The sequence below is a fragment of the Artibeus jamaicensis genome, unplaced genomic scaffold (genome assembly GCF_021234435.1).
Source record: "Artibeus jamaicensis isolate MK-2021 breed Jamaican fruit bat unplaced genomic scaffold, CSHL_Jam_final contig_475, whole genome shotgun sequence".
NCBI classification, from domain to species: Eukaryota; Metazoa; Chordata; class Mammalia; order Chiroptera; family Phyllostomidae; genus Artibeus; species Artibeus jamaicensis.
In genome coordinates this window covers 7245751-7270415 of record NW_026521852.1, presented here as the reverse complement: position 1 = coordinate 7270415, position 24665 = coordinate 7245751, and the positions used below count along the sequence as shown (strand labels likewise).

The window sequence follows — 24665 nt, the reverse complement described above, 5'->3', positions numbered from 1 at the left end:
TATTTACATGTGGACTATAATAAACAAAAACAAACTAGAAAACAAACATAGATACACAGAACAGACTGTCAGCTTTTAGAGGTGAGGGACATTTAAGTGGTGGGTGAAAAGCTGAAGAGATTAAGCAAAAAATATAAACCAAAATACAAAAACTCGTGGGCACAGATAACTAACTGTATGGTGATTACTAGAAAGAAAAAGGTGTGGGGACAGGCAGAAAGGGTGACTGGGGATAAATGGTGATGGAAGGAGACTTGAATTTGGGTGGTGAACACACAATACAATATACCAATGATATGTTATACGATTGTGCATTTGAAACCTACATGATTTTATTAATCATTGTCATCCCAATAAATTCGATAAAAATTTACAAAAGATCCACGTAGGGGTGTAGCTCAGTGGATTGTGCACCAGCCTGTCAACCAAAGGGTTGTCGGTTTGATTTGGGAATCAGGGCACATGTCTGGGTTGCAGGCCAGGCCCCCAGTTGGGGGCCCATGAGAGGCAACCACACATTGATGTTTCTCTCCCTCTCTTTCTCCCTTCCTTCCTCTCTGTCTAAAAATAAATAATAAAATCTTTTTTTAAAAAGGATCCATGTAGAACTCAGCAAATAAAAATAGGAAACTTAACTGAGTATTATTCTATTTTATTTATGTCTCACATCTTCTATAAGAAAAATAAAATGTTGCCATTTGGGGCAACATGGATGGATTTTGAGAATATCAATCTAAGTGAAATAAGTCAGACAGAAAATGTCAAGAACCATGTAATTCACTCATATATGAGATATAATACTAAAATTAGCAAATGAACAAACATGAAAAAAACTCATTGTTGCAGACAACAGTATGGAGGGTGGCAGGTTTGTAAAAGGTAGAGAGGGTCAATATATGATGATGAAAAAATATTTTACTTTGGGTAGGGGCATACAATGCAATATATGGATGATGTAACCCAGAATTGTATATGTAAAATTTATATAATTTCACTAACCACTGTCAACCCCAATACATTTAATTAAAAAGAATAAAATGAAGAACATGACACCCCTCAGTAGGGCTTAGTTTCATACCATATAAACCCCTCATCTTCTCTTCTCCAATTTTATTAATGCATTATATCACCCCAAGCTTGCTTTTTTTTCAGGTCCTGCAATAAATGTAATACACACACACACATACACACTACTATATTCCCACCCTCTGTATTCACCTGTCTCTTTTATTCACCAATACTTCCCACCATACCAAGATTTTATACAATCCAGTAATAGCTGCTTATCAGTTGCCAAAGTAGGAACTGGTGAATCCAACATAGTCATAGCCAGCAGGGTGGCTTCGGCCCCGTGGGTCCACATATTGCTGCATATGTGAGGCACAGAATGACACTTGTTCTGGCGTTAAGGCCTAAAACATAAAAAAATATATAGTAATAGGAATTCAAAATAGCTGATTTTGGGGGGATTCTAATAGTCCCTAAACTCAGGGAATGGAAAAGGCAAAGGGGGTAGGATTGAGGGTGGAAGGTGGGGGTTAATGGGGAAGAAGAGAGTGGTGGAGAGTAAAAGGAGATGACTGTACTTGAATAAAAATTAAAAATTCATAAAAAGTCAAAATATTATTTAATGATTAAAAAAGAAAAAGCTAGTAATGTTTATATCACATTCCTTTCACAAAAACACACAATTTCTAATAAGACTAACAATCTCTTCAGCTCAGCTCTTAAGAGTTTCATGTCACTTTGACTACACTATTTAACCCATTCCTTTATTTGGCTTATTAAATAAATGAGATAAGAGATATTCTTGAAAACTGAGTTTCAGTTTTGGGATTGACCCTGGTAGTCACTAGAGATTAACTTTAGATTTTGATCATGACATAAAATAGTCATCAAAGCAAATAATATAGAGAGAAAGATAATGTCTGGAAAAAAAGGTGGTTGGGGATAATGTAGTGCCTCTGAGATGATTAAAATCATTATGATAAGAGCATAATGAGAATGAATAAAATTGGAATCTGACCTGCTTCATGTCTTCTTTGGTAATATAGGCCTTGCCTTCTGCCAAGGCTTGGAAAGCATTCTCTATTTCACCACTGGACTTGATGTTCTCTGATTCCTTATCAATCAGGAATGAGGTATAGTCCTCCAGTGAGACATAGCCCTTCCTGTGGGATAAATAGATTAGAAACTCTGCTCTTTCAACATAAGGGAAAAAAACAGGTTCCTTTCTCATGCTACTCAATGTCTCAGAGACAGAAGAGAGCTAAATCTTTCAAGTTCCTCTTTCCACTCAGCTCTCTAAGACTATGATTTATTTAACCCTCTTCCTTACACCCTTACAATCAAATAAACAGTTTCCTAAGTTTCAGCTTCTGTTTCCTCATGGGCATTTTAGCATGACACACTATATATAAATTGGAAATTTCCCATAAGCACCAGTATCTAGGTACCTCAAACTCTTTGAGTTGAAGACCTCTGTATCTAGTCTTATTTAGTCTTGGTATTAGAAAGAATTAGTCCCTAAAAATAATGTGATCCCCCTATGATTCTACTCCACTCTCATAAGCATATAACAACCTCTCCCCTACAAAAGTTAGTCATCCTTTTTATAAGACCTTATTCACATAAAAAGATTCTTCTCTCAAGTTCAATTTTCAAAACCAACAGAAGTTAATGTCAAACATAATGAGGAGTTGATCAAATTGAAGAACTGGTGCCTGAGCTGGAGTTAGTGTCATGAACTTCTCAGTTAATCCTAAAAAAGCAAAAGCTTCCAATTCATTTCTTATAGTCTGTATCTTCCTGTTCTCAAGATGAGTTAATCTCATGTCTTATGCACCATTTTACTCTCTGTGCTTGTCCCCTCAAGCTCCATTCTCTGCTATGGTCTGGTCATTGGTCTTCTTCTTACCTCCCTGGATCAACGACATCCAGGAACTTCTCAAACTTTGGTTCAGATTCACCCTCTTCCACCATGGGCAAGTAGTAATTGAGTCCTCTCAGGCAGGACCGGAAATCTTTGTGACTCAAGTGCCCTGTCAAATTCTCATCAAAGTGTCTAAAGAATAAAAACATTTTATCAAATTTGACAAAGAACCAGATTACAACACAAAATAACAAATTTTGTTGTGTACACTGGGGATTATTAGTGTGCCATAACCTTATCAGAGAATTGAGTGGAGAGCTTGCCTGCGTTTCTTATTTATTTATTTGTTTGTTTGTTTATTTATTTTTCCTATTACCATTTACTACCCTTATACCCTCTTCCAACTCCTCTCCTTTTCAATCACCACACTGTTTTCCATGTTCATTAGTTATTTCTCTTTTTTGCTCTATTCCTTCCTAGCAGCTTACTCCACCCAAGAGCTATCAGCTAGCTCTTTATGATTCTATCTCTCATTCACTTGTTCATTTAGTTTGTTCAGTTAGATTACACATATGAGTAAAATAACATGGCATTTGTCTTTTTCTGACTGGCTTATCACACTTAGCATAATGTTCTCCAGGTCCACCCATGCTGTCACAGAGGGTAGGAAAAAGCATAAAATGTCGAATATAAAAGAATGTATTTTCTAAAGTTCAGGAATCTCACAGACACATTATAAGCCACAAATCAAAGCTAAATAACATATGTGGATCTTCACATAATATCCTACCAAGACACACTGCAGGGAAAATATTATTTGGAAATTTATTTTCAATGGTCTGAAAGTCAAAAGAACCAATCAACTATGAAATTATACTCACTTATAGGTTGTGCTAAATTCCTTCAGCGTTTCCTCACTCACACCTATGGTGTCTCTGAAAGGCAAAACATTAATTAACTAATGAAATAAAACAAAGAAAAGCAAAGGTATGCCACACAAAATAGAAATTTCAGTAAACATGCTACTTGAGTCATCAACTTCAGGGATTGGCAAACTATGGTCTATAGGGCAAATCCAGTCTGTCACTTGCTTTTTGTACAGTCAATGAGTTAAGAATGGTTTTTATATTTTTTGAATAGAATGTATTAGAGTGACATTTGTTTAAAACATCAGGGTTTAATTGTACAATTATAATACATCATCTGTGTATTGCATTGTATGAAACTGTGTTTGTTGCAGCATTATTCATGGTTTTTACATTTCTACATGGTTGAAAATAATAAAAAAGGAGAATGCTTTATTAAACAGAAAATTATATAAGATTTAATATTAATGTCTATAAATAAAATTTTTGGAACAGGTCCATGCTCATTCATTTATGAATTATCAGTAGCTCATTTCTCTTCACAAAAGAATCAAATAGTTACAACAGAGACTATCTGGCTCACAAAGTTTAATATGTTTATTATCAAACTCTTTACAAAAAAAGTTTGCCTATCTCTGATGTTAATAATAACACTGCCAAAAATTTATGAAAAAATAAAATGTTTAAGACAATTAATTTATTTAAAAAAATAAATTATATTCTTCTGCTCTATATCTTGACTATTTCATGCATTCTACACATTCTGAAGAAAATTTTACAAACAGGAATGCTTTCTGCAGAGATTACATAAGATGGTGAAGAAACTTTTAGAACTAGATGGTGAATAGATTGAGAGCAAGGGGAACAGTGTCTCTGCATAATAAAATAAAAAGGAACAATCATTTCTGGGTTAGTAAAGGGAGTGGATATTGGTTCTGAACATTGTGAGGGTACTGTCTCTGAAGCAGTACTTTTAACCTGTACCCCAAACTATAGCCCTTAGAGTTAAGCTCCTAAAACTTGATAACACCCACACCCTTCCCAGCTCTTTCCATAGGGTCTCAATACTTGGCTTGGATCTGTTGCTCCAAGTTGTGTTGCATTCGCATCCCAAGTTGGTAGAGCTGGTCCCACTGCTGTGTCAACCCAATGGTACTGTATTTGATGTCCAGAATCAGAGCCTCTTCTAAGTTTTCTCCCAGATCCTGAATCTTGGTCAGCTGACGATTCATCACCTGGATCTCCTTTTGCTTCCTCTGGAAAAAGAGAAGACAGACAGTCACCCAGGTCACCAATTCCAAACCTATGTATAGGAGTGAAATATTAAGAAAAAAAAGGACAGTAATCAGAGGAGAGGTGGGAGGGGATAACAGGGGGAGAAGGGAAAAGTGTTTTCAAGAACATCTATAAAGGATACATGGACAAAACCAAAGGGGCAAGAGGATCAAGAGTGGGAAGCAAGAATGGCTTGGGTGGGGGTAGTGGGGGGGGGGAAATTGGAGACAACTGTACTTGAACTACAATAAAAATGTAAAGAAACAAAAAAGAAACAGATGAGTTGAAGTTTCCTCTACTTGCTTCTTTTCTATTATTTTTAGGGATATTCCTATCCTCAATGAGACATAAATTACTCAGAATAATTATTTTATTTCTGGATTCCTCACTTATAAAAATGGTGGAAATTTCCTGGCTGGTGTGGCTCAGTGCACTGAGTGCTGGCCTGCAAAGCAAGGGATCACTGGTTTGATTTCTAGTCAAGGCACATGCCTGGGTTGTGGGCCAAGTCCCTAGTTGGGGCACTTGGTGGGAAGTCACACACTGATGTTTCTCTCCCTCTCTTTCTCCCCCCTTTCCCTCTAAGAATGAATAAATACAATCTTTAAAAAATGGTGAAAAGGTTAAATGATATGATCTCAGTCATTCTAGTACTCTGTAACATATAAATCACATAGTATTTATATACTGTAAATAGAAAATTTGCACCATGAATTATCTGCACTACTGATTGGGTTTTAGCTATAAGGCCTATTTAAGCTCAGTAGTTTAACTCTTGGACCTCTTTCATTAGCTTGAGAAGAGTTAAAAAAAGTTCTTGTCATTCAGACACATTATATACCAATTTTGGTATCAAGGTCAAGGTTTTTCAACTGGGAGATAATTTCTCCTAAAGAAGGGAGACCTGAATTGGTTATAATAGTGGAGCTTGGTAAAACAACATTAGATATTACAAAGGCTGGCAGCCCTACAAAGATCAATTCTAACTAACATCAGTTTTTTTCCATTTTCCTTTTTTATTAATTTTTCAGTTATAGTTGCCCTTCAATACCATTTTATATTAGTTTCAGGTATACAACATAGTGATTAGACAGTTACATAATTTACAAAGCGATTTCCTCAATATGTCTAGTAACCACCTGGCATCATATATAGTTATTAAAATATTATTGATAATAGTTCCTATGCTACACTCTTAATCCCCAGGACTATTTTGTGACTACAAATTTGTACTTCTTAACTCCATTATTTTTTTACCCAGGTTTCCACCTTCTCTTAAAGCTGGAAATCATCATTTTATACTCTGTATCTATGTCTACTTATTATTATTATATTGTATTTCAAGTACAGTTGTCTGAATTTCTCCCCCTCCCCCAAACCCGGCCATCCCCACCTCCCTATTCTGATTCCACATCCCCTTGGTTTTGTCAGTTTTTTTCATGTGTCCTTTATAGTTGTTCCTTAAATCCCTTCCCCACTTCCCCCACATTATCTCTTCCCATTTCCCCTCTGGTTACCATGAGATTGTTCTTACTTTCAATGTCTCTGTGTTGGGAACCAATCTAACTAGATTCAGGAGTTGTAACTGCCCCCCATGGCTATGGCTAAGGCTAAGTGAGCAACCTCCGGACTGTGGGCTTCTACAAGGAGACAAAGCTTATCTCCCTGGTAGGAGCTCTGCTTCTGCCTCATCCATCTTTGCCCCCAGTGCTTGGTCAGTTTGTCAATGATGGGTATGACCCCTCAAAGGAGGGGCAACCTAAGCCAGACATGATCACTTGGGAGACCCTCAAGGAAGGACTTGGGGTGCTGCAGCAAAGAGGGAGTGATGGACCCTCAACCCCTGGCTATTTTGACATAGCTAGAGTCCCCATTTCCTCTGGGAGAAGAACTTTCTGGCTCTAATTCACTTAAGCCTAAAAACCTATGACTGGGAAGGCGGTACATCCCTTTGCCAGCTAGAGTGAATTCCAGGGTGATAAGGCATAAGAAAAAGTTCCTAAAGTCCTCTGAAGCCTGCTTTGCTAAGAGTGTTTTCATTTATATGATAAGGGTCCAAGCAGGAAATGAGTATGTCTCCCAAAGTTTTTGCCACCCCCTTATCTGACACTGAGCCAGACTAAGCCCTCAGATTTTTTGAAATGTTATCTACTGTTTGATCCTTGCCGCCTGAAATTGATTGAAGCTTTACCTGTATTCCCGTGTGTTCCAAACCTAATAAAAGCCATCAAAAAGGTTCTTGGCCCTTCTTCTGTGAGAGATCAACCACCTCTCCTCCCCAAGCAGATCATGTCTTGGTAGTTTTATTTTCATCTGCAGCAGACACGGGGACTTGTGGGCAAAGTTGCCCCCCCCATCTCTGGTTATATTTTGCTTGCTTGTTTGTTTTGTTGACTAGGTTCCACTAAAAGGTGAGATCATATGTTATTTTTCTTTCATTGCCTGCCTTATTTCACTTAACATGATGCTCTCCAGTTCCATCCATGCTGTCACAAAGGGTAGGATTTCCTTCTTTTGTTCCACTGCATGGTATTTCATCATGCAGATGTGCCATAGTTTTTTTTTTATCTATTCATTTACTAATAAACAGTTAGGTTGCTTCTAGTTCTTGGGTACTGTAAATTCTCCTGCTATGAACATTGGGTTCCATCGGTTCTTATAAATTGGTGTTTCAGGAAGATAAAAACCTAATGAAAAATGGGCAAAACACTCGAACAGACACTTCTCCAAGGACATACAGGGGGGCCCGGAGACATATGAAAAGCAGCATCACTAGCCATCAGAAAGATGCAAATTAAAACTATAATGAAATACCACTTCACACCAGTCAGAATGGCCATAATAAACAAATCAACAAACAACAAGTGTTGGAGAGGATGTGGAGAAAAGAGAACCCTAGTGCACTGTTGCTGGAAATGTGGACTGACACAGCCACCATGGAAAACAATATAGAATTTCCTCAGAAAACTAAAAATGAAATTTCCTTTTGACCTGACAATTCAACTGCTGGAATTATGTCCTCAAGAACCCTATTTTTATCGTTGTTGTTTTGTCCTTTAGAGTGCACATATAAGTGAAATCAAATGGTATTTGTCTTTCTCTGTCTAAATTTTTCAGATAGCATAATATCCCCTAGATCCATCTATGTTGTGACAATAGTAAGATTTTATTCCTTTATGTGGCCAAGTAATATTAGATCAGTATATGCACCACACCTTCCCTATCCAGTCATCTGTTAATGGACACTTGAGATATTTCCATATCTTAACTGTTGTAAATAATGCTGCAGTGAATATAGAGGTACATATATCTTTTCAAATCAGTATATTGGATTTATTTGGAATAAATACCCAGAGTGAAATTGTTGGTCATATAATAGCTGTATTTTAAATTATTTGAGGAACCTTCATACTGTTTTCCACTTGGCTGCACAAACTTGAAGTCACACTAAAAATGCACAAGTGTTACCTTTCTCCACATCCTTGTCAATGCTTGTTGTTTGTTGATTTATTGATGATAGCCATTCTGAAAAGTATGAGGTAAAAATCTCATTGTAATTTTAAGTTGCATTTCTCTGATAATAATGACATTGAACATCTTTTCATAGATCTGTTGTCCACGTGTATGTCCTATTTGTAGAAGTATCTATTCATGTTATTTTAATTGGATTATTTTTAATGTTAAGTTGTATGATTTCTTTATAGATTTTGGATATTAAGCACTTATAAGATCTATCATTGATGAATATTTTTGCTAGTCAGTAGATTATCATTTTGTTTTGCTGATGGCTTTCTTTGTTGTGTAAAATATTTTAAGTTTGATGTATTCCCAGCAATATATTTTTTCTTTTGTTTCCCTTGCTTGAGGAGATTTATCAGAAATTACTAAGAGCAATGCCAGATTGTTTATCTTATGGTTTCAGGTCTTACATTTGGGCCTTTAATCTATTTTGGGTTTCTTGTATATAGTGCAAGAAAATGATCTAGTTTTAGTTTTTGCATTTATTTGTCCAATTATGTCAATGCTGTTGAATAGACAGTCTTTACCCCATTGAATGTTCTTTCATTATTTGTCATATATTAATTGAATACATAGGTGTGGGTTTATTTCTGGGCTCTCTATTCTTCTATTGATCTATACAGGTGTGACACAGTACATTTAGATAAAATATCATGTCATTGTGATATTATTTTGAGTTAATAAAGCTATCATAATAATCATAACCTGCATGTCTTTTTCATGCTAACAATTGTAAACCTACTTATACCCACCCCTGCATGTCAGTTTTTATGCCAGTTTCATGCTATTTTGATCACTATATCTTCCTATTATCATTCGATATCAGGTGTGTGATATTGCCAACTTTGTTCTTCTTTTTCAAGAGTTTTGTAGTTATTCAGGTCTTTGCCATTCCTTATATTTGATTTTTTTTCTGTGAAAAGTGCCAGTGGTCTTTTGATAGGAATTGAATTGAATACATAGATTGCTTTTGGTATAATGGGCATTTTAATGATGCTAATTCTTCCTATCCATGAGTATGTCATCATTTATTTGGACTTTCTTCAATGTCTTATAACTTATCCAAGTACAGGACCTTTACCTCCCTGATTAAATTTCTTCCAGGCATTGCGTTGTTCTGATGCACTGTAAATGGAATATTGTTCTATTTTTTTTCAACTAGTTCATTTTTGGTGTAAAAATGCAACTGATTTCTGAATATTAATTTTGTATTCTGTTACTTTACTGAATTCATCTATCAGCACTAGTAGTATTCATAATAAAATTTCCATTATTTTTCAATTACAGTTGTCCTAATTTCCCCTCATTGCTTTCCCCTAACCTTATCAACACACCCCCTACTCCCTCAGTCAGTTCACCCTGTTGTCCATTACTGTGGGTATTTTATACATGTTCCTTGACTAAATACTTCTCCTTCTTTCCCCCTTTTTTCTCTCTTCCCACTCACCTCTGGTCACTGTCAGTTTGAAATATAAAACATCACATAAAAAAGTGAAAGGAAAAAAACACACAATCACATCAATATATACTGAAAAAGCACTGAATAAACTAAAGTACCAATTTATAATAAAAAACACTCAGGAAACTGAGAATAGAGGAAGCATACCTCAACATTTAAAAGCTGTATATGAGAAACATACAGCCAACACCACATTCAATGGTCAAAAACTAAAAGCTTTCCCTCTAAGATCAGGAACAAGACAAGGGTGTCTGCTTCCACTTCTAGTCAACATAGTATTAGAAATTCTAGTCATAATGATCAGATAAGAAAAATAAATAAAAGCACCCAAATCACAAAGAAGGAAGTAAACCCATTATTGTTTGTAGATGACCTGACACTGTACATAGAAAACACCATAGACCACCAAAAATGTAGTCAACCTAATAAATGAATTTGGCAAAAGCAGTAGGATACAAAGTCAATATTCAGAAATCGAAGTCAATTTTGTACACCAACAATGAAATATCAGAAACAGAAACTAGAAAAAAATCCAGTTGCTATAGCAACAAAAAAGTAAAATACCTAGGAATAAACTTAATGAAAGAGGTAAAAAACCTGTACTATGAAAAGTATAGAACACTGAAGAGAAATTAAGGAAGAAACAAATAAATGGTAACCTATACCTAAAAACAAACAAATAAACAACAGCAAGAGAGAAGCCTCATAACCTTGGACAGACAGAAGAACCAGCTTTGACACAACCTGTCCACACAACTACAACAACATACAAGATGTAGTGGGCAGAGTGACCCTCAGTCAACCATCTAGAGGGAAGGACCCACCAAAGAAAGACTCAACAACAATCAAAATGCAAATACATCCAGAAAGTCAACATAAACAACCTCCCACCAGCAACAATTTCAGGAGATCAAGGAGATAGCACCACTGAATCTCACAGGTATCCTATGATAGAAGTTCGCACCACAAATGCAGGGAGTCAGAACAGATAAATTTAAGAAGCAGAGCCTAACAAGAAGAGTCTCACAAACATTGAAGAGAAAAAGAAACAATCTCCAAATAAAAAGAAAGGAGGAAGCCTCAGACAGAATGCTAAATGAAATAGAGACAAGTCAACTATGAGATATTAAGTTCAAAGCAATGGTTGTAAGGATACTCAATGAGCTCGCAGAGAATTACCAAAAACTACAGGGAACAATGAACTCACTGCAAATTATATCAATATGAAAAAGGAAGTACAAACTATCAACAAGAGCCAAGGAGAAGTGAAGAATACAATTTTGGAATTAAAGAACACAAAAGGAAGTAATCAAAAGCAGGCTAGATAAAGCAGAAGATTAAATCAACGAGCTGGAGGACAAGGTAGAAAAACACTCCCGGGAAGAGCAAGAAAATTTTTTTTTAAATTCATAAAGAAAAAAGAGGTTTTAGGGGAAATGTAGGACAACAAGAAACATAATAATATCCATATAATGGGGATACAAGAAGGAGAAGAAGAAGAGCAAGAGATAAAAAATTTGTTTGAAAAAGTAATTATGGGAAACTTTCCTAATTTAATGAGAGGAAAAGGCACATAAATCTAGGAAAAACAGAGGCCCAATCATGAGGTACTCAAAGAGGCCCACTTCAAGACACATCCTAATTAAAATGGCAAATTACAAGACAAAGAAAGAATCTTAAAGGCAGCAGGGGAGAAACAGGAAGTAACATACAAGGGAGCTCCAATAAGACTAGCAGCTGACTTTTCAATAGAAATGCTCCAAGTCACAGGAATTAGCAAAATACATTCTAAGTAGTGAAAGACAAAGGCCTGCCAGCAAGACTACTATATCCAGCATGGCTCTCAATTAAAATGGAAAATAAAATAAGGCATTTCCCAGACAAAAGAAGGCTCATAGAATACATCTCCATCAAACCAGCACTGCAAGACATGATAAGAAGACTGCTTTAAGAAAAGGAAGAAAAACAGTGAAAGAGAGAGGGACACAGGTACAAAGGAAGTAAATGGCAATTTAAAAAGTACCTGTTAATAATAACTTTAAACATAAATGGATTAAATGCTCCAATTGAAAGACATAGAATAGTTGAATGGATAAGAAATCAAGACCCACACATATGCTGCTTACCAGAGACCCACCTCAGGACAAAAGACCTACATGGACTGAAAGTGAAAGGTTGGAAACAAATATACCAAGCAAATGAACAGGAAAAAAGCTGGAATACAATACTCATATGACACAAAATAGATTTCAAGAAAAGAATTATAAAAAGAGACCCAGAAGATCACTTCGTAGTACTCAAAGGAAGTATATCCATCACAAACACATAGACATGTGTCCCTTATACTTGTTCCTGTAAACCCTCCCCCTCTTCCCCTGAAATTCCTTTCCCTCTCCCCTCTGGTTACTGTCAGGCTGTGATGGGAGTAAAAGAAGACTGTACTTAAACAACAGTTAAAGAAATGAAGAAAGGAGAAAAGAAAGGAAGGAAGGAAGGAAGGAAGGAAGGAAGGAAGGAAGGAAGGAAGGAAGGAAGGAAGGAAGGAAGGAAGGACACATAAACTATATAAATATATATGCACCCAACAAAGGAGCACCCAGATATACAAGAAAAATCTTGGAGGACTTCAACACAGATATTGACAATAACACAATTCCAGTAGGTAATTTTAACACCTTATTGTCAAAATGGATAGATCTTCCAAACAAAATATTAACAAAGATATAGTGGCATTGAACAATAACCTAGATCAAATGGAATTAAATGATATATACAGAAACTTTCATCCCAAAGGAGCAAAATAGAGATTCTTTTCAAAAGCATATGGAACATTTTCAAAGACAGACCATATGACAGGACACAAAACAAACCTCAACAAACTCAAGAAAATAGAAATCATATTGAGCATATTCTCTGACCATAAGGGACTGAAACTAGAAACCAACCCCAAGGGAAAATTTTAAAAAAATGTTCAATCTCATGGAGATTAAATAGCATGATATTAAACAAAGAATGAATTCAGAATGCAATCAAGAAAGAAAACAAAAATTTTCTGGAAACAAATGAAAATGAACTCACAACAACCCAAAACTTGTGGGACTCAGCAAAGGTAGTCCAGAAAGGGAAGTTCACAGTGACACAAACCTACCTAAAGAAGATAGAAACATTTCAAATAAACAACCTATCTATACATCTATAAGAACTAGAAGAATAACAATAAAGACAGCCCAGAGCAAGTAGAAGGAAGGAAATAATCAAGAGCAGAATTAAATGACAGAGACTAAAAGCGCAATTTTAAGGATCAATAAATCCTGGAACTGGTTCTTTGAAAAAATAAACAAAATTGGCAAGCTTTTAAGAAGACTCATCAAGAAAAAGAGAGAGGACCCAAATAAACACAATCAGAAATGAAAGATTACAACTCATACCACAGAAATACAAAGGATTGTAAGAAATTACTACGAAGAACTGTATACCAAGAAATTTGAAGCCTAGGTGAAATAGACAAATTTCTAGAAAATATAGTGTTCCAAAACTTAATGACGAAGAATCAGAAAGCCTGAGCAGACCAATAACAACTAACAAAATCAAAGCAGTGGTTAAAAAAAAAAAAAAAAACATGGTACACAAAATCCCTGGACCAGATAGTTTCACAGGGTAATTTTAAAAAGCATTTAAGGAAGAGCTAATACCTATCAAACACAGACTATTAGAAAAAATCCAAGAAGATGGAAGACACCCAAACTCTTTTTTTTTTCAGATTTTATTTATTTATCTTTAGAGGGGAAGGGAAGGAGAGAGGGAGAGAAACATCAATGTATGGTTGCCTTTCATGCATCCCCTGCTGGGAACTGGCCTGCAGGGAACCTGCCTGCAACCCTGGCATGTGCCCTGACTGGGAATCGAACCGTGATTGTCTGGTTCGCAGGCCCACGCTCAATCCACTGAGCTACACCAGCCAGGGCCTAAACTCTTTTTATGAAGCCAGCATCATCCTAATTTCAAAACCATTTTCCTTTGTGTGGAAACAAAGGAAAACTATGGGCCAATATCAATGAACAGATCTAAAATCCTCAATAAAATATTGGCAAACAGCATCCAGCAATACATTTAAAACATCATACACCATGATCAAGTGGAATTTATCCCAGGGATGCAAGGATGGTGCAATATTTGCAAGTCAATAAACACAATACATCATATAAACAAAAGAAAAGACAAAAATGACATGATCATATCTGAAAAAGAAGGGCAAAAAGAAGTAGATAAGGTACAGCACCCATTTATGATGCTACCCAAATAGCAATGTGGGAATAGATGGAGCACTCTTAAACATAAGGAAAGCCATATATGGAGGACCTAAAGCCAACATCATACCCAATGGATAAAAATAAAAACCTTTCCCACTAAAAACAGAACAACACAAGGATGTCTGCTTTCACCACTCCTATTCCACATAGTATTGAAAGTCCTAGCCACAGCAATCAGACAAAAAAAAAAAAAGCATCCGAATTTGAAAAAAGGAAACAAAACTGTCATTCTTGCAGATAACATGATTGTGTACACAGAAAATTCTATAGATTCCACCAAAAAAACTATTCAACCTAATAAGTTAATTTGGAAAAATAGTGGTATACGCAGTCAATATTCTGAAATCAAAGGCATTTTTGTATATCAACAATAAAATACTGGAAACAGAAGTCAGGAATAACATTCCATATTATACAGCAATAAGTACATAAAGCACCTAGTATTAAACCTAACCAAGGATGTAAAAGGCCTATACTCAGAAAACTACACAACACTGAAGAAAGAAATTAAGGAAGACACAAATAAATGGAAGCATGTACTATATTCATGGATTGGAACCACTAACATTATCAAAATGTACATACTCTCTAAAGCAATTTATAGATTCAATACAATCCCTATTAAAGTACCAATGACACATTTCACAGATATAGATCAAACATTTCAAAAATTTATATGGTGCCCTAAATGACCCCAAATAGCCACAGCAATTTTGATTAAGAAGAATGAAATGGGATTGATCACCATGCCCATCTTCAAATTATATTAGCAATCAAAACAGCCTGTTACTGGCATTAAAAAAACACACAGACCAATGGAACAGAATATAGAGCCCAGAAATAAAACTCTCTATGGTCAATTAATATTTGACAAAGGAGGCAGAAGCATAAAATGGGGTAAAAATAGCCTCTTCCAACAAAAAGTGTTGAGAGATATACACAGTTATATATAAAAAAAAAGAAAGAAAGAAACTCAATCGCCAACATGCACCATACACAAAAATAAATTCAAAATAGATAAAAGACTTAAATATAAGTCATGACACCATAAAAGTACTAGAGAACACAAGCGGGAAAATCTCAGACACTCTGTGCAGCAGTATTTTCACAATCTGTCCTCTTGAGTAGGGGACATAAAGGAAAGAATAAACAAATGGGGTTTCATCAAAATAAAAAGCCTCAGCATGGTTAAAACCGCATTAAAAGGAAAAGGGAACCAACTGTATGGGAAAACATATTTGCCAATGATACCTTGGACAAGGGTTTAATCTCCAAATACATAAAGAACTTACATGAATCAACTTCAGGAAGAAAACAATCGAAGTAAAAAATGGGCAAAGGACCTGAGCAGACTTTCTCAAGGAGGACATACAGAGGGCCCAGAGACATATGAAAAGATTCTCAGCATCACCAACCATCAGAGAGACACAAATTAAAACTGCAATGAAATACCACTTCACACCAGTCAGAATGGCCATCATAAACAAATCAACAAACAACAAGTGTTGGAGAGGATGTGGAGAAAAGAGAACCCTTGTGCACTGTTGCTGGGAATGCAGACTGTTGCAGCCACTGTGGAAAACAATATGGAATTTCCTCAAAAAGCTACAAATGGAACTGCCTTTTGACCCAGCAATTCCACTGTGGGATCATATCCTAAGAATCCCGAAACACCAATTTAAAAGAACTTTTGCACCTTGATATTTATAGCAACACAATTTATAATAGCCAAGTGCTGGAAGCATCCTAAGTGCCCATCAGTAAATGACTGGATCAAAAAACTATGGTACAATTACATGATGGAATACTATGCAGCAGAAAGAAAGATGGAGCTCCTAACCTTTGTGACAACATGTATGGATCTGGAGAGAATTATAGTAAGTGAAATAAGGCAGGTGGTGAAAGACAAATAGCGTATGGTCTCACCTTTAAGTGGAACCTAGTCAACAAAACAAACAAGCAAGCAAATTACTAGAGATACTGAAATTAAAAACAAATGGATAGTTACTAGAGGTGAGGTATGAGGGGATAATGGGCGGGGTTCATGGGGCTTCCCCTGTATTGTTCCTTTTCAGGAACAACTATAAGGGACAGATGGACAAAACCAAATGGGTTGGAATAAGGGGAGGCAGGTGGGGATGGCTGGGTTGGTGGGGGAGTTGTGAAGGGAAAAGGCAGACAAGTGTACATGAACAACAATAAAAATAAAGAAACAAATTTACCAAGAAACAAAATACCAGTGGCATGTTTCACAGATATAGAACAAATATTTCAAAAATTTATATAGAACCATAAATGACCCCAAATAGTATTAGTTGTGTATAGTGGAATATTTAGGGTTCCTTATATATAGTAACATGTCACCTGTAAATAATGAGAATTTTAATTTGTCCTTTCCAATTCAGATACTTTTTATGTTTTTCTTACCTTTGATTTCTGTAGCTAAAACTTCCAAGACTATGTGGAAAAAAATGTGGTACAAATGGACATCCTTGTTCTTTTCCTGATCTTAAGGAAAATAGTTTTAGCCTTTCCCCGTTGATTATTAAGTTACCTGTGCATTTGTCATATATGGCCTTTATTATATTGAAATGTTCCCTATATCCCCATTTTGCTGAGCATTCATGTCATAAATGGATGCTGAATTTTGTCAAATGCCTTTTCTGCATCTATTGATATGATCATATGATTTTTTACCCTTCATTTTAATGTGGCATATCACATGAAATGATTTGTATTAAAACAAACTTACATCTCAAAAATAAATCCCCTTGGTCATGGTGTGTTATCTTTTTATTTTATTTCTGAATTTGGTTTGCTAATATTTTGTTGAGGATTATTGTATATATGTTCATCAAGGCTATTGGTCAATATATATATATATTTTTTTTTTTAGTTTCTAAGTCAGGTTTTGGGATCAGGGTCTTGGTTGCCTTGGAAAACAGCTTAGGAGCTGTTCTTTCTTTTGAAATTGTTGGATGTAAAGAATAAGTGTTAATTTTTCCTTGAATGCTTGGTAAAATTCACCTATGAAAACATCTTGTCTAGGACTTTGGTTTGTTAAAATTTTTTTGATTACTGAATCAATTTTGTTAGTGCTAATTGGTCTGTTTCATTTCCTATTTCTTCTAGGTTCATTTTCAGAAGAATGCGTTTCTAGAGATTTTTGCATTTCTTTTAGATTATCCAAATATTTGGTATATAGTTGTTAATAATATTTTCTTATACTCCTTTGTATTTTTGTAGTGCCAGTTGTTACCCCTCTTTTTCCATTTCTGATTTAATTAATTTAGGTCCTTTTTTGTTGTTGTTGATGAGTCTGGTTAAAAGATTATTAATTTTGTTTATCTTGTTAAAGAAACAGCTCTTGGTTTTATTGATCTTTTTTATTATTTCTTTAGAATCTATTTCATGTATTTCTACTCTGATTTTGTTCTTTCCTTCTTACTTTAGGCTTTGCTTGTTCTTTTTCTAGTTCCTTTAAGTATAAAGTTAGATTGTTTATTGGAGATTGTTTATTGGAGATTGTTTTGATTGAGGTAGGCCCATATTGCTCTGAATTTCCCTGTTGGTACTGTTTTTGCTATCTCCTACGGATTTTGTATTGTGTTTTCATTTTAATTTGCGTCAAGGTATTTTTTGATTTCTCCCTTAATCTCATTGTTAATCCATTTATTGTTTCATAGATATTATTTATCATACATTTCTTTGTATGTTTTCCAGTTTTTTTCTCTTAGTTAACATTTAATTTTATAACAGTGGGTCTGAAGAAGCTTGGTATGATTTCAATCTTCTTACATTTATTCAGACTTGTTTTGTGGCATTACATGTGTTCTATTCTGGAAAGTGTTCCTTGTCACTTAAAAAGAATGTATATAGTAACTTGAGGGAAGATGGCGACAAAGTAAGATGGAGCTGATGCTAGCTCCTGTACTCATGGGTGAAAATCCTGGCAGATCTATAGAGAAACAGCACAATAAACCATTGGTTACCCAGCATTTAAGAAAGTAAAAGACCAGAGATTGTGACCGACGCTGAAACACCAGATGGTGGCAGAGTCAGCTACTGGAGCTGGGTCTCACGTGGCCCCTGTGCTACCGCCAGAGCAACAGGCCTGGGTGGTGCAGAGTCAGGTATGGAAGCTGGACACTCCAAGCCCCTGTGACGGTCCTGGGAGACAGAGGAGTCAGGAACCAGAGCGGGGACATTCTCGGCCCTTGTGCTGATGCCACAGCTACTGGCCTAGGCAACAGAAGGGTCGGTTGCAGGAGCTGGGACACCAAAGGCCCCTGTGATGCCGCCATAGAGACAGGCCTGGGCCCTGAGGAGCCAGCTACGTGAGCCGGGAAGTTCTCAGATCCTGTGCCACTGCCATAGTGACAGGACTGGAGCCCGGGGAGTCAGGTACAGAAGCCAGGACACTCCAAAACCCTGAGACAGCCCTGGGTGGCACAGGAGCCCTCTACGGGAACTGGGACGTTCTCAGCCCCTGAGATGCTGCCATTGCAATGGGACTGGACACTGGGGAATCAGGTATGGGAGTTGGGACATTCTAAGCCTCTGTGCCACTGCCATAGAGACAGGACTAGACTCTGGGGAGTCAGGTACGGAAACCGGGACACTCCAAACCCCTGTGACGGCCCTGGGCGGCAGAGAGAGCCAGATACCGGAGCCAGGACATTCCCAGCCTCTGTACAGCTGCCTTAGTAACGGGCCTGGGTGCATGAGGAGGCGGCTACTAGAGCCGGAACATTCAGCAGTGGTAGGCGACCAACACAGGGACCAGCGCGAGGAACAGCGTGAGTGTAGGTGGAGATGAATAACATCAAGAAACTTCAAGGAGTCTGCACCACTGAACTTCACAAGGATCATACCACACAAGTTTACACCATAAAACCAGGGTTTCAGAACAGATCAATTTTAGAAGCAGAGACTAACAAGAAGAGTCTCAAACAATGGGAAGACAAAGAAACAATCCCCAAATGAAAGAAAAAGCAGAAACTTCAGAAAGAATGTTAGATGAAATAGAGGCTGATCAACTATCAGACAGTGAATTCAAAGCACTGGTTATTACAAAGTTCAAAGAGCTCACAGTGAACTACCAGAAACTACAGGGGAACTACAATGATCTCTCTGCAAACTACAGAAACATGAAAAAGGAAATGGAAATTATCAGCAAGAGACAAGAGGAAATGAAGAACAAAATTTCCAAATTGAAGTACACAGTAGAAAGTTTCCAAAGTAGGATAGATGAAGCGGAGGATAGGATTAGTGAGCTGGAGGAAAAGGGAGAAAGCATCTCACAGAAAGAGCAAGAAAATGAAAAGAGGCTCAGAAAGAATGAAGAGGGATTAAGAGAAATGCAAGACAATATGAAATGTAATAATATCCGAATAATAGGAATACCAGAAGAAGAAGAAGAAGAACAAGGGATAGAAAACGTATTTGAACGAGTAATGAGAGAAAATTTTCCTAATTTGATAAGAGAAAAAGTCTCACAAATCCAGGAATCACAGAGAGTCTCAATCAAGAGGAACCCAAGGAGACCCACTTCAAGACACATCATCATCAAAATGGGAAAATTCCAAGACAAAGAGAGAATCTTAAAGGCAGCAAGGGAGAAAAAAGAAATAACATACAAGGGAGCCCCAATAAGGTTAGCTACTGACTTCTCAGTGGAAACACTTCAACCAAGAAGAGAATGGCAAGAAATATTTCAAGTAATGAGAACCAGAGGCCTACAACCAAGGCTACTTTACCCAGCAAGGCTATCAATCAAGATAGATGGCCAAATAAAGAGCATCCAAGACAAAGGAAGTCTAAAAGAATATGCCTCCACCAAACCAGCTCTACAAGAAATACTAAAAGGACTGCTTTAAGGGAAGAAAGGATAAGAGGGAGACAGAGAGGAACACAGGTACAAAATGGCAATGAATAAGTACCTATCAATAATAACCTTAAACGTAAATGGATTAAATGCTCCAATCAAAAGACACAGAATAGCTCAATGGATAAGAAAGTATGACCCACACATATGCTGCCTACAAGAGACCCACCTCAGGGCAAAACACCATCACAGACTAAAAGTGAAAGGCTGGAAACATGTTTTCCAAGCAAACGGACAAGAAAAAAAAGCTGGGGTAGCAATTCTCATATCAGACAAAATAGACTTCAAAAAAAAGGTTGTAAAGAGAGACCCAGAAGGTCACTTCATTATACTCAAGGGAAGAATCCACCAAGAAGACATTAACATTGTAAACATATATGCACCAAACATAGGGGCACCCAAATATATCAAGAATATCTTAGAGGACTTCAAGAAAGATATTGACAGCAATACAATTATAGTAGGGGATTTGAACACCCCAATATCAAAAATGGACAGATTTTCCAAACAAATTATCAACAAAGATATTGTGGCATTAAACAACACCCTAGATGAAATGGACTTAACTGATATATATAGAGCCCTTCATCCCAAAGAAGCTAAATACACATTCTTCTCAAATGCAATTGGAATATTTTCAAAGATAGACCACAGGATAGGACACAAAATGAGCCTCAAATAATTCAAGAAAATTGAAATCATACCAAGCATCTTCTCTGACCACAAGGGATTGAAATTAGAAACCTACCCCAAAGAAAAAAACACAAAGCACCCAAAATCATGGAGACTGAATGGTATGCTATTAAACAATGAATGGGTCAAGAATGAAATTAGGGAAGAAATCAAAACATTTCTGGAAACAAATGAAAATGATCTCACAACAAGCAAAAATTTATGGGACACGGCGAAGGAAGTCCTGAGAGGAAAGTTTATAGCAATACAGGCCTACCTAAAGAAAATAGAAACATTGCAAACGAACAACCTAACCCTACGCCTGCAAGAACTCGAGGAACAACAACAAAGACAGCCCAGAGCAAGCAGAAGGAAGGAAATAACCAAGATTAGAGCAGAATTAAATGACATAGAAACTAAAAGCACAATTTTAAGGATCAATGAATCCAGGAGTTGGTTCTTTGAGAAGATAAACAAAATAGACAAGCCTTTAAGTAGGCTCATCAAGAAGAGAGAGGACACAAATAAACACAATCAGAAATGAAAAAGGAGAGATTACAACTGATACCACAGAAATAGAAGGGATTGTAAGAAATTACTATGAAGAACTGTATGCCAAGAAATTTGAAAACCTAGGGGAAATGGACACATTTTTAGAAAAATACAATCTTCCAAAACTCAGTGAAAAAGAAGCAGAAAATCTAAATACACCAATAACAGCAAAAGAAATTGAAGCAGTAATAAAAAACTCCCATCGCACAAAAGCCCCAGACCATATGGTTTCACAGGAGAATTCTACAAAGCATTTAAGGAAGAGCTAACCCCCATTCTCCACAGACTATTCCAAAAAATCCAGAAGGATGGAAAACTCCCAAATTCTTTTTATGAAGCCAGCACCATCTTAATTTCAAAACCAGATAGAGACACAACAAAGAAAGAAAGCTGCAGGCCAATATCGCTGATGAACATAGATGCTAAAATCCTCAACAAAATATTGGCAAATCGCATCCAACAATATATCAAAAAGATCATACACCATGATCAAGTGGGATTCATCCCAGGGATGCAAGGATGGTTCAATATTCGCAAATCAGTAAATATAATATATCACATAAACAAAAGCAAAGACAAAAATCACATGATCATATCAATAGATGCGGGAAAAGCTTTCAATAAGGTACAACACCCATTTATGATAAAAACACTCAGCAAAGTGGGAATACAGGGAGCATTTCTCAAAATAATAAAGGCTATATATGAGAGACCTATAGCCAATATCATACTCAGTGGGAAAAAACTAAAAGCTTTTCCACTAAGATCAGGAACAAGACAAGGTTGTCCACTTTCACCACTTCTATTCAATATAGTATTGGAAGTTTTAGCCACAGCGATCAGGCAAGAAAAGGAAATAAAAGGCATCCAAATAGAAAAGGAGGAAACAAAACTGTCACTGTTTGCAGATGACATGATAGTGTACATGGAAAATCCTATAGACTCTACCCAAAAACTGCTCAAACTAATTAATGAGTTTGGCAAAACATCTGGTTACAAAGTCAATATCCAGAAATCAAAGGCTTTTTTGCATACCAACAATGAAACATCAGAAGTAGAAATAAAGAAAAAAAATCCCATTTGATATAGCAAAAAGAAAAATAAAATATCTGGGAATAAACCTAACTAAGGAGGTAAAAACCTGTATGCAGAAAACTACACAGCCCTGAAGAAAGAAATCAAGGAAGACACAAACAAATAGAAACATATACCTTGTTCATGGATTGGAAGAATTAACATCATCAAAATGTCCATACTACCCAAAGCAATATACAGATTCAATGCAATACCTATTAGAGTACCAATGGCATATTTCACAGACATAGAACAAACACTTTGAAAATTTATATGGAATCATAAACGAGCCCGAATAGCAGCTGCTCTTTTGAGAAAGAAGAACAAAGTAGGGGGGATCACAATACCTGATATCAAACTGTATTACAAGGCCACTGTAATCAAAACAGCCTGGTACTGGCATAAAAACAGGCACATAGACCAATGGAACAGAACAGAGAGCCCAGAAATCAACCCAACCCTCTACAGTCAATTAATATTCGACAAAGGGGGCAGTAACATAAAATGGAGTAAAGATAGCCTCTTCAGCAAATGGTGTTGGGAGAACTGGACAGCTACGTGCAAAAAAATGAAACTTGAGCACAGACTTACACCATATACCAAAATAAATTCAAGGTGGATAAAAGACTTAAATGCAAGTCATGACACCATTAAAGTCCTAGAGGAGAACATTGGCAAGAAAATCTCAGATATTTCACGCAGCAACTTCTTTACTGATATGTCCCCTAGAGCAAGGAATGTAAAGGAAAGAATAAACAAATGGGATCTCATCAAAATAAAAACCTTCTGCATGCCTAAAGAAAACAGTATTAAATTAGCAAGACAACCAACTGTATGGGAAAACATATTTGCCAATGATACCTCAGACAAAGGTTTATACAAAATATACAAAGAACTTACACGACTCCACTCTAAGAAGACACCCAACCCAATTAAAAAACGGGAAAAGGACTTGAACAAACACTTCTCCAAGGAGGACATACAGAACATTCAGAGACACATGAAGAGATGCTCAATATCATTAGCTATCAGAGAGATGCAAATTAAAACCACAATGAGATACCACTTTACACCAGTCAGAATGGCTATCATAAACAAAGCAACAAACAACAAATGTTGGAGAGGTTGTGGGGAAAAGGGATCCTTAATTCACTGTTGGTGGGATTGCAGACTGGTACAACCATTATGAAAAACAGTATGAAATTTTCTTAGAAAAATAAAAATCTACCTGCCTTTTGACCCAGCAATTCCACTGCTAGGATTATATCCTAAGACTCCTAAAACATCAATATCAAAGAACCTATGCACCACAATGTTCATAGCAGCACAATTTACAATAGCCAAGAGTTGGAAGCAACCTAGGTGCCCATCAGTAAATGAATGGATCCAAAAATTGTGGTACATATACACAATGGAATTCTATGCTGCAGAGAGAAAGAAGGAGCTACTACCTTTTGCAACAACATGGATGGAATTGGAAAGCATTATGCTGAGTGAAAGAGGCCAGGTGCTGAAAGACAAATACCATATGATCTCACCTTTAACAGGAAGCTAAAGAACAAAACAAACAAGCAAGCAGAAAAAAAAAAAAAAACAAAGATACTGAAATAGAGAACAAGAGGATAGTGACCAGAGGGGAGAAGGAAGGGAAGTTAAGGGGAAAAAGGGGGAGGGATTTGGAGGAACAAATAGGAAGGACACAGGGACGAGAACTAAGGGGGGGTGGAAATGGGAGGGAGGTGGGGAGCAAGGGGCGGGGGAGCCTGAGATGGGAAAAATAGACAAAAAACTGTACTTGAAAAATAACTAAGTAAAATTTTAAAAAAAAGAATGTATATTCTGCTTTTTTGGGGTGAAATGTTCTAAAACTATCAATTAAATCCATCTGGACTAGCCCTGGCTGTGTGGCTCAGTTGGTTGGAGCATTATTCCTTGCACCAAGTGAGTGCCCATTTGATTTCAGTTCAGGACACATACCTGGTTGCAAGTTAGACCTCTGGCTGTAGCATGTATGGGAGTAAACCAATATCTCTTTCTGAAATTAATGGAGAGGTACCTTTGGGTGAGGATTAAAAAACTTTAAAGCCCTGGCTGGTGTAGCTCAGTGGATTGAGCGCAGGCCTACAACTGCGGTTCGATCCCAGTCAGGGCACAGGTCTGTGTTGCAGGCCGGTTCCAT

General features: G+C 36.7%; 1 protein-coding gene across 2 annotated transcripts in view; it reads right to left on the bottom strand.

The window, feature by feature from the left end:
• Positions 1-759: 759 nt before the first annotated feature.
• Positions 760-24665, bottom strand: part of SPTA1 (spectrin alpha, erythrocytic 1) — a 225771-nt gene continuing 201865 nt past the window's right edge. For both annotated transcript variants that reach the window (XM_037166281.2, XM_053668006.1), the window contains exons 48-52: positions 4807-4994; positions 3754-3807; positions 2918-3064; positions 2027-2171; positions 760-1412 (exon numbers count right to left, since the gene is read on the bottom strand). In XM_037166281.2, coding sequence (XP_037022176.2) covers positions 1287-1412; positions 2027-2171; positions 2918-3064; positions 3754-3807; positions 4807-4994 — 660 coding nt within the window. In that variant the 3' untranslated portion in view covers positions 760-1286. The remainder of the gene's footprint in view (positions 1413-2026; positions 2172-2917; positions 3065-3753; positions 3808-4806; positions 4995-24665) is intronic.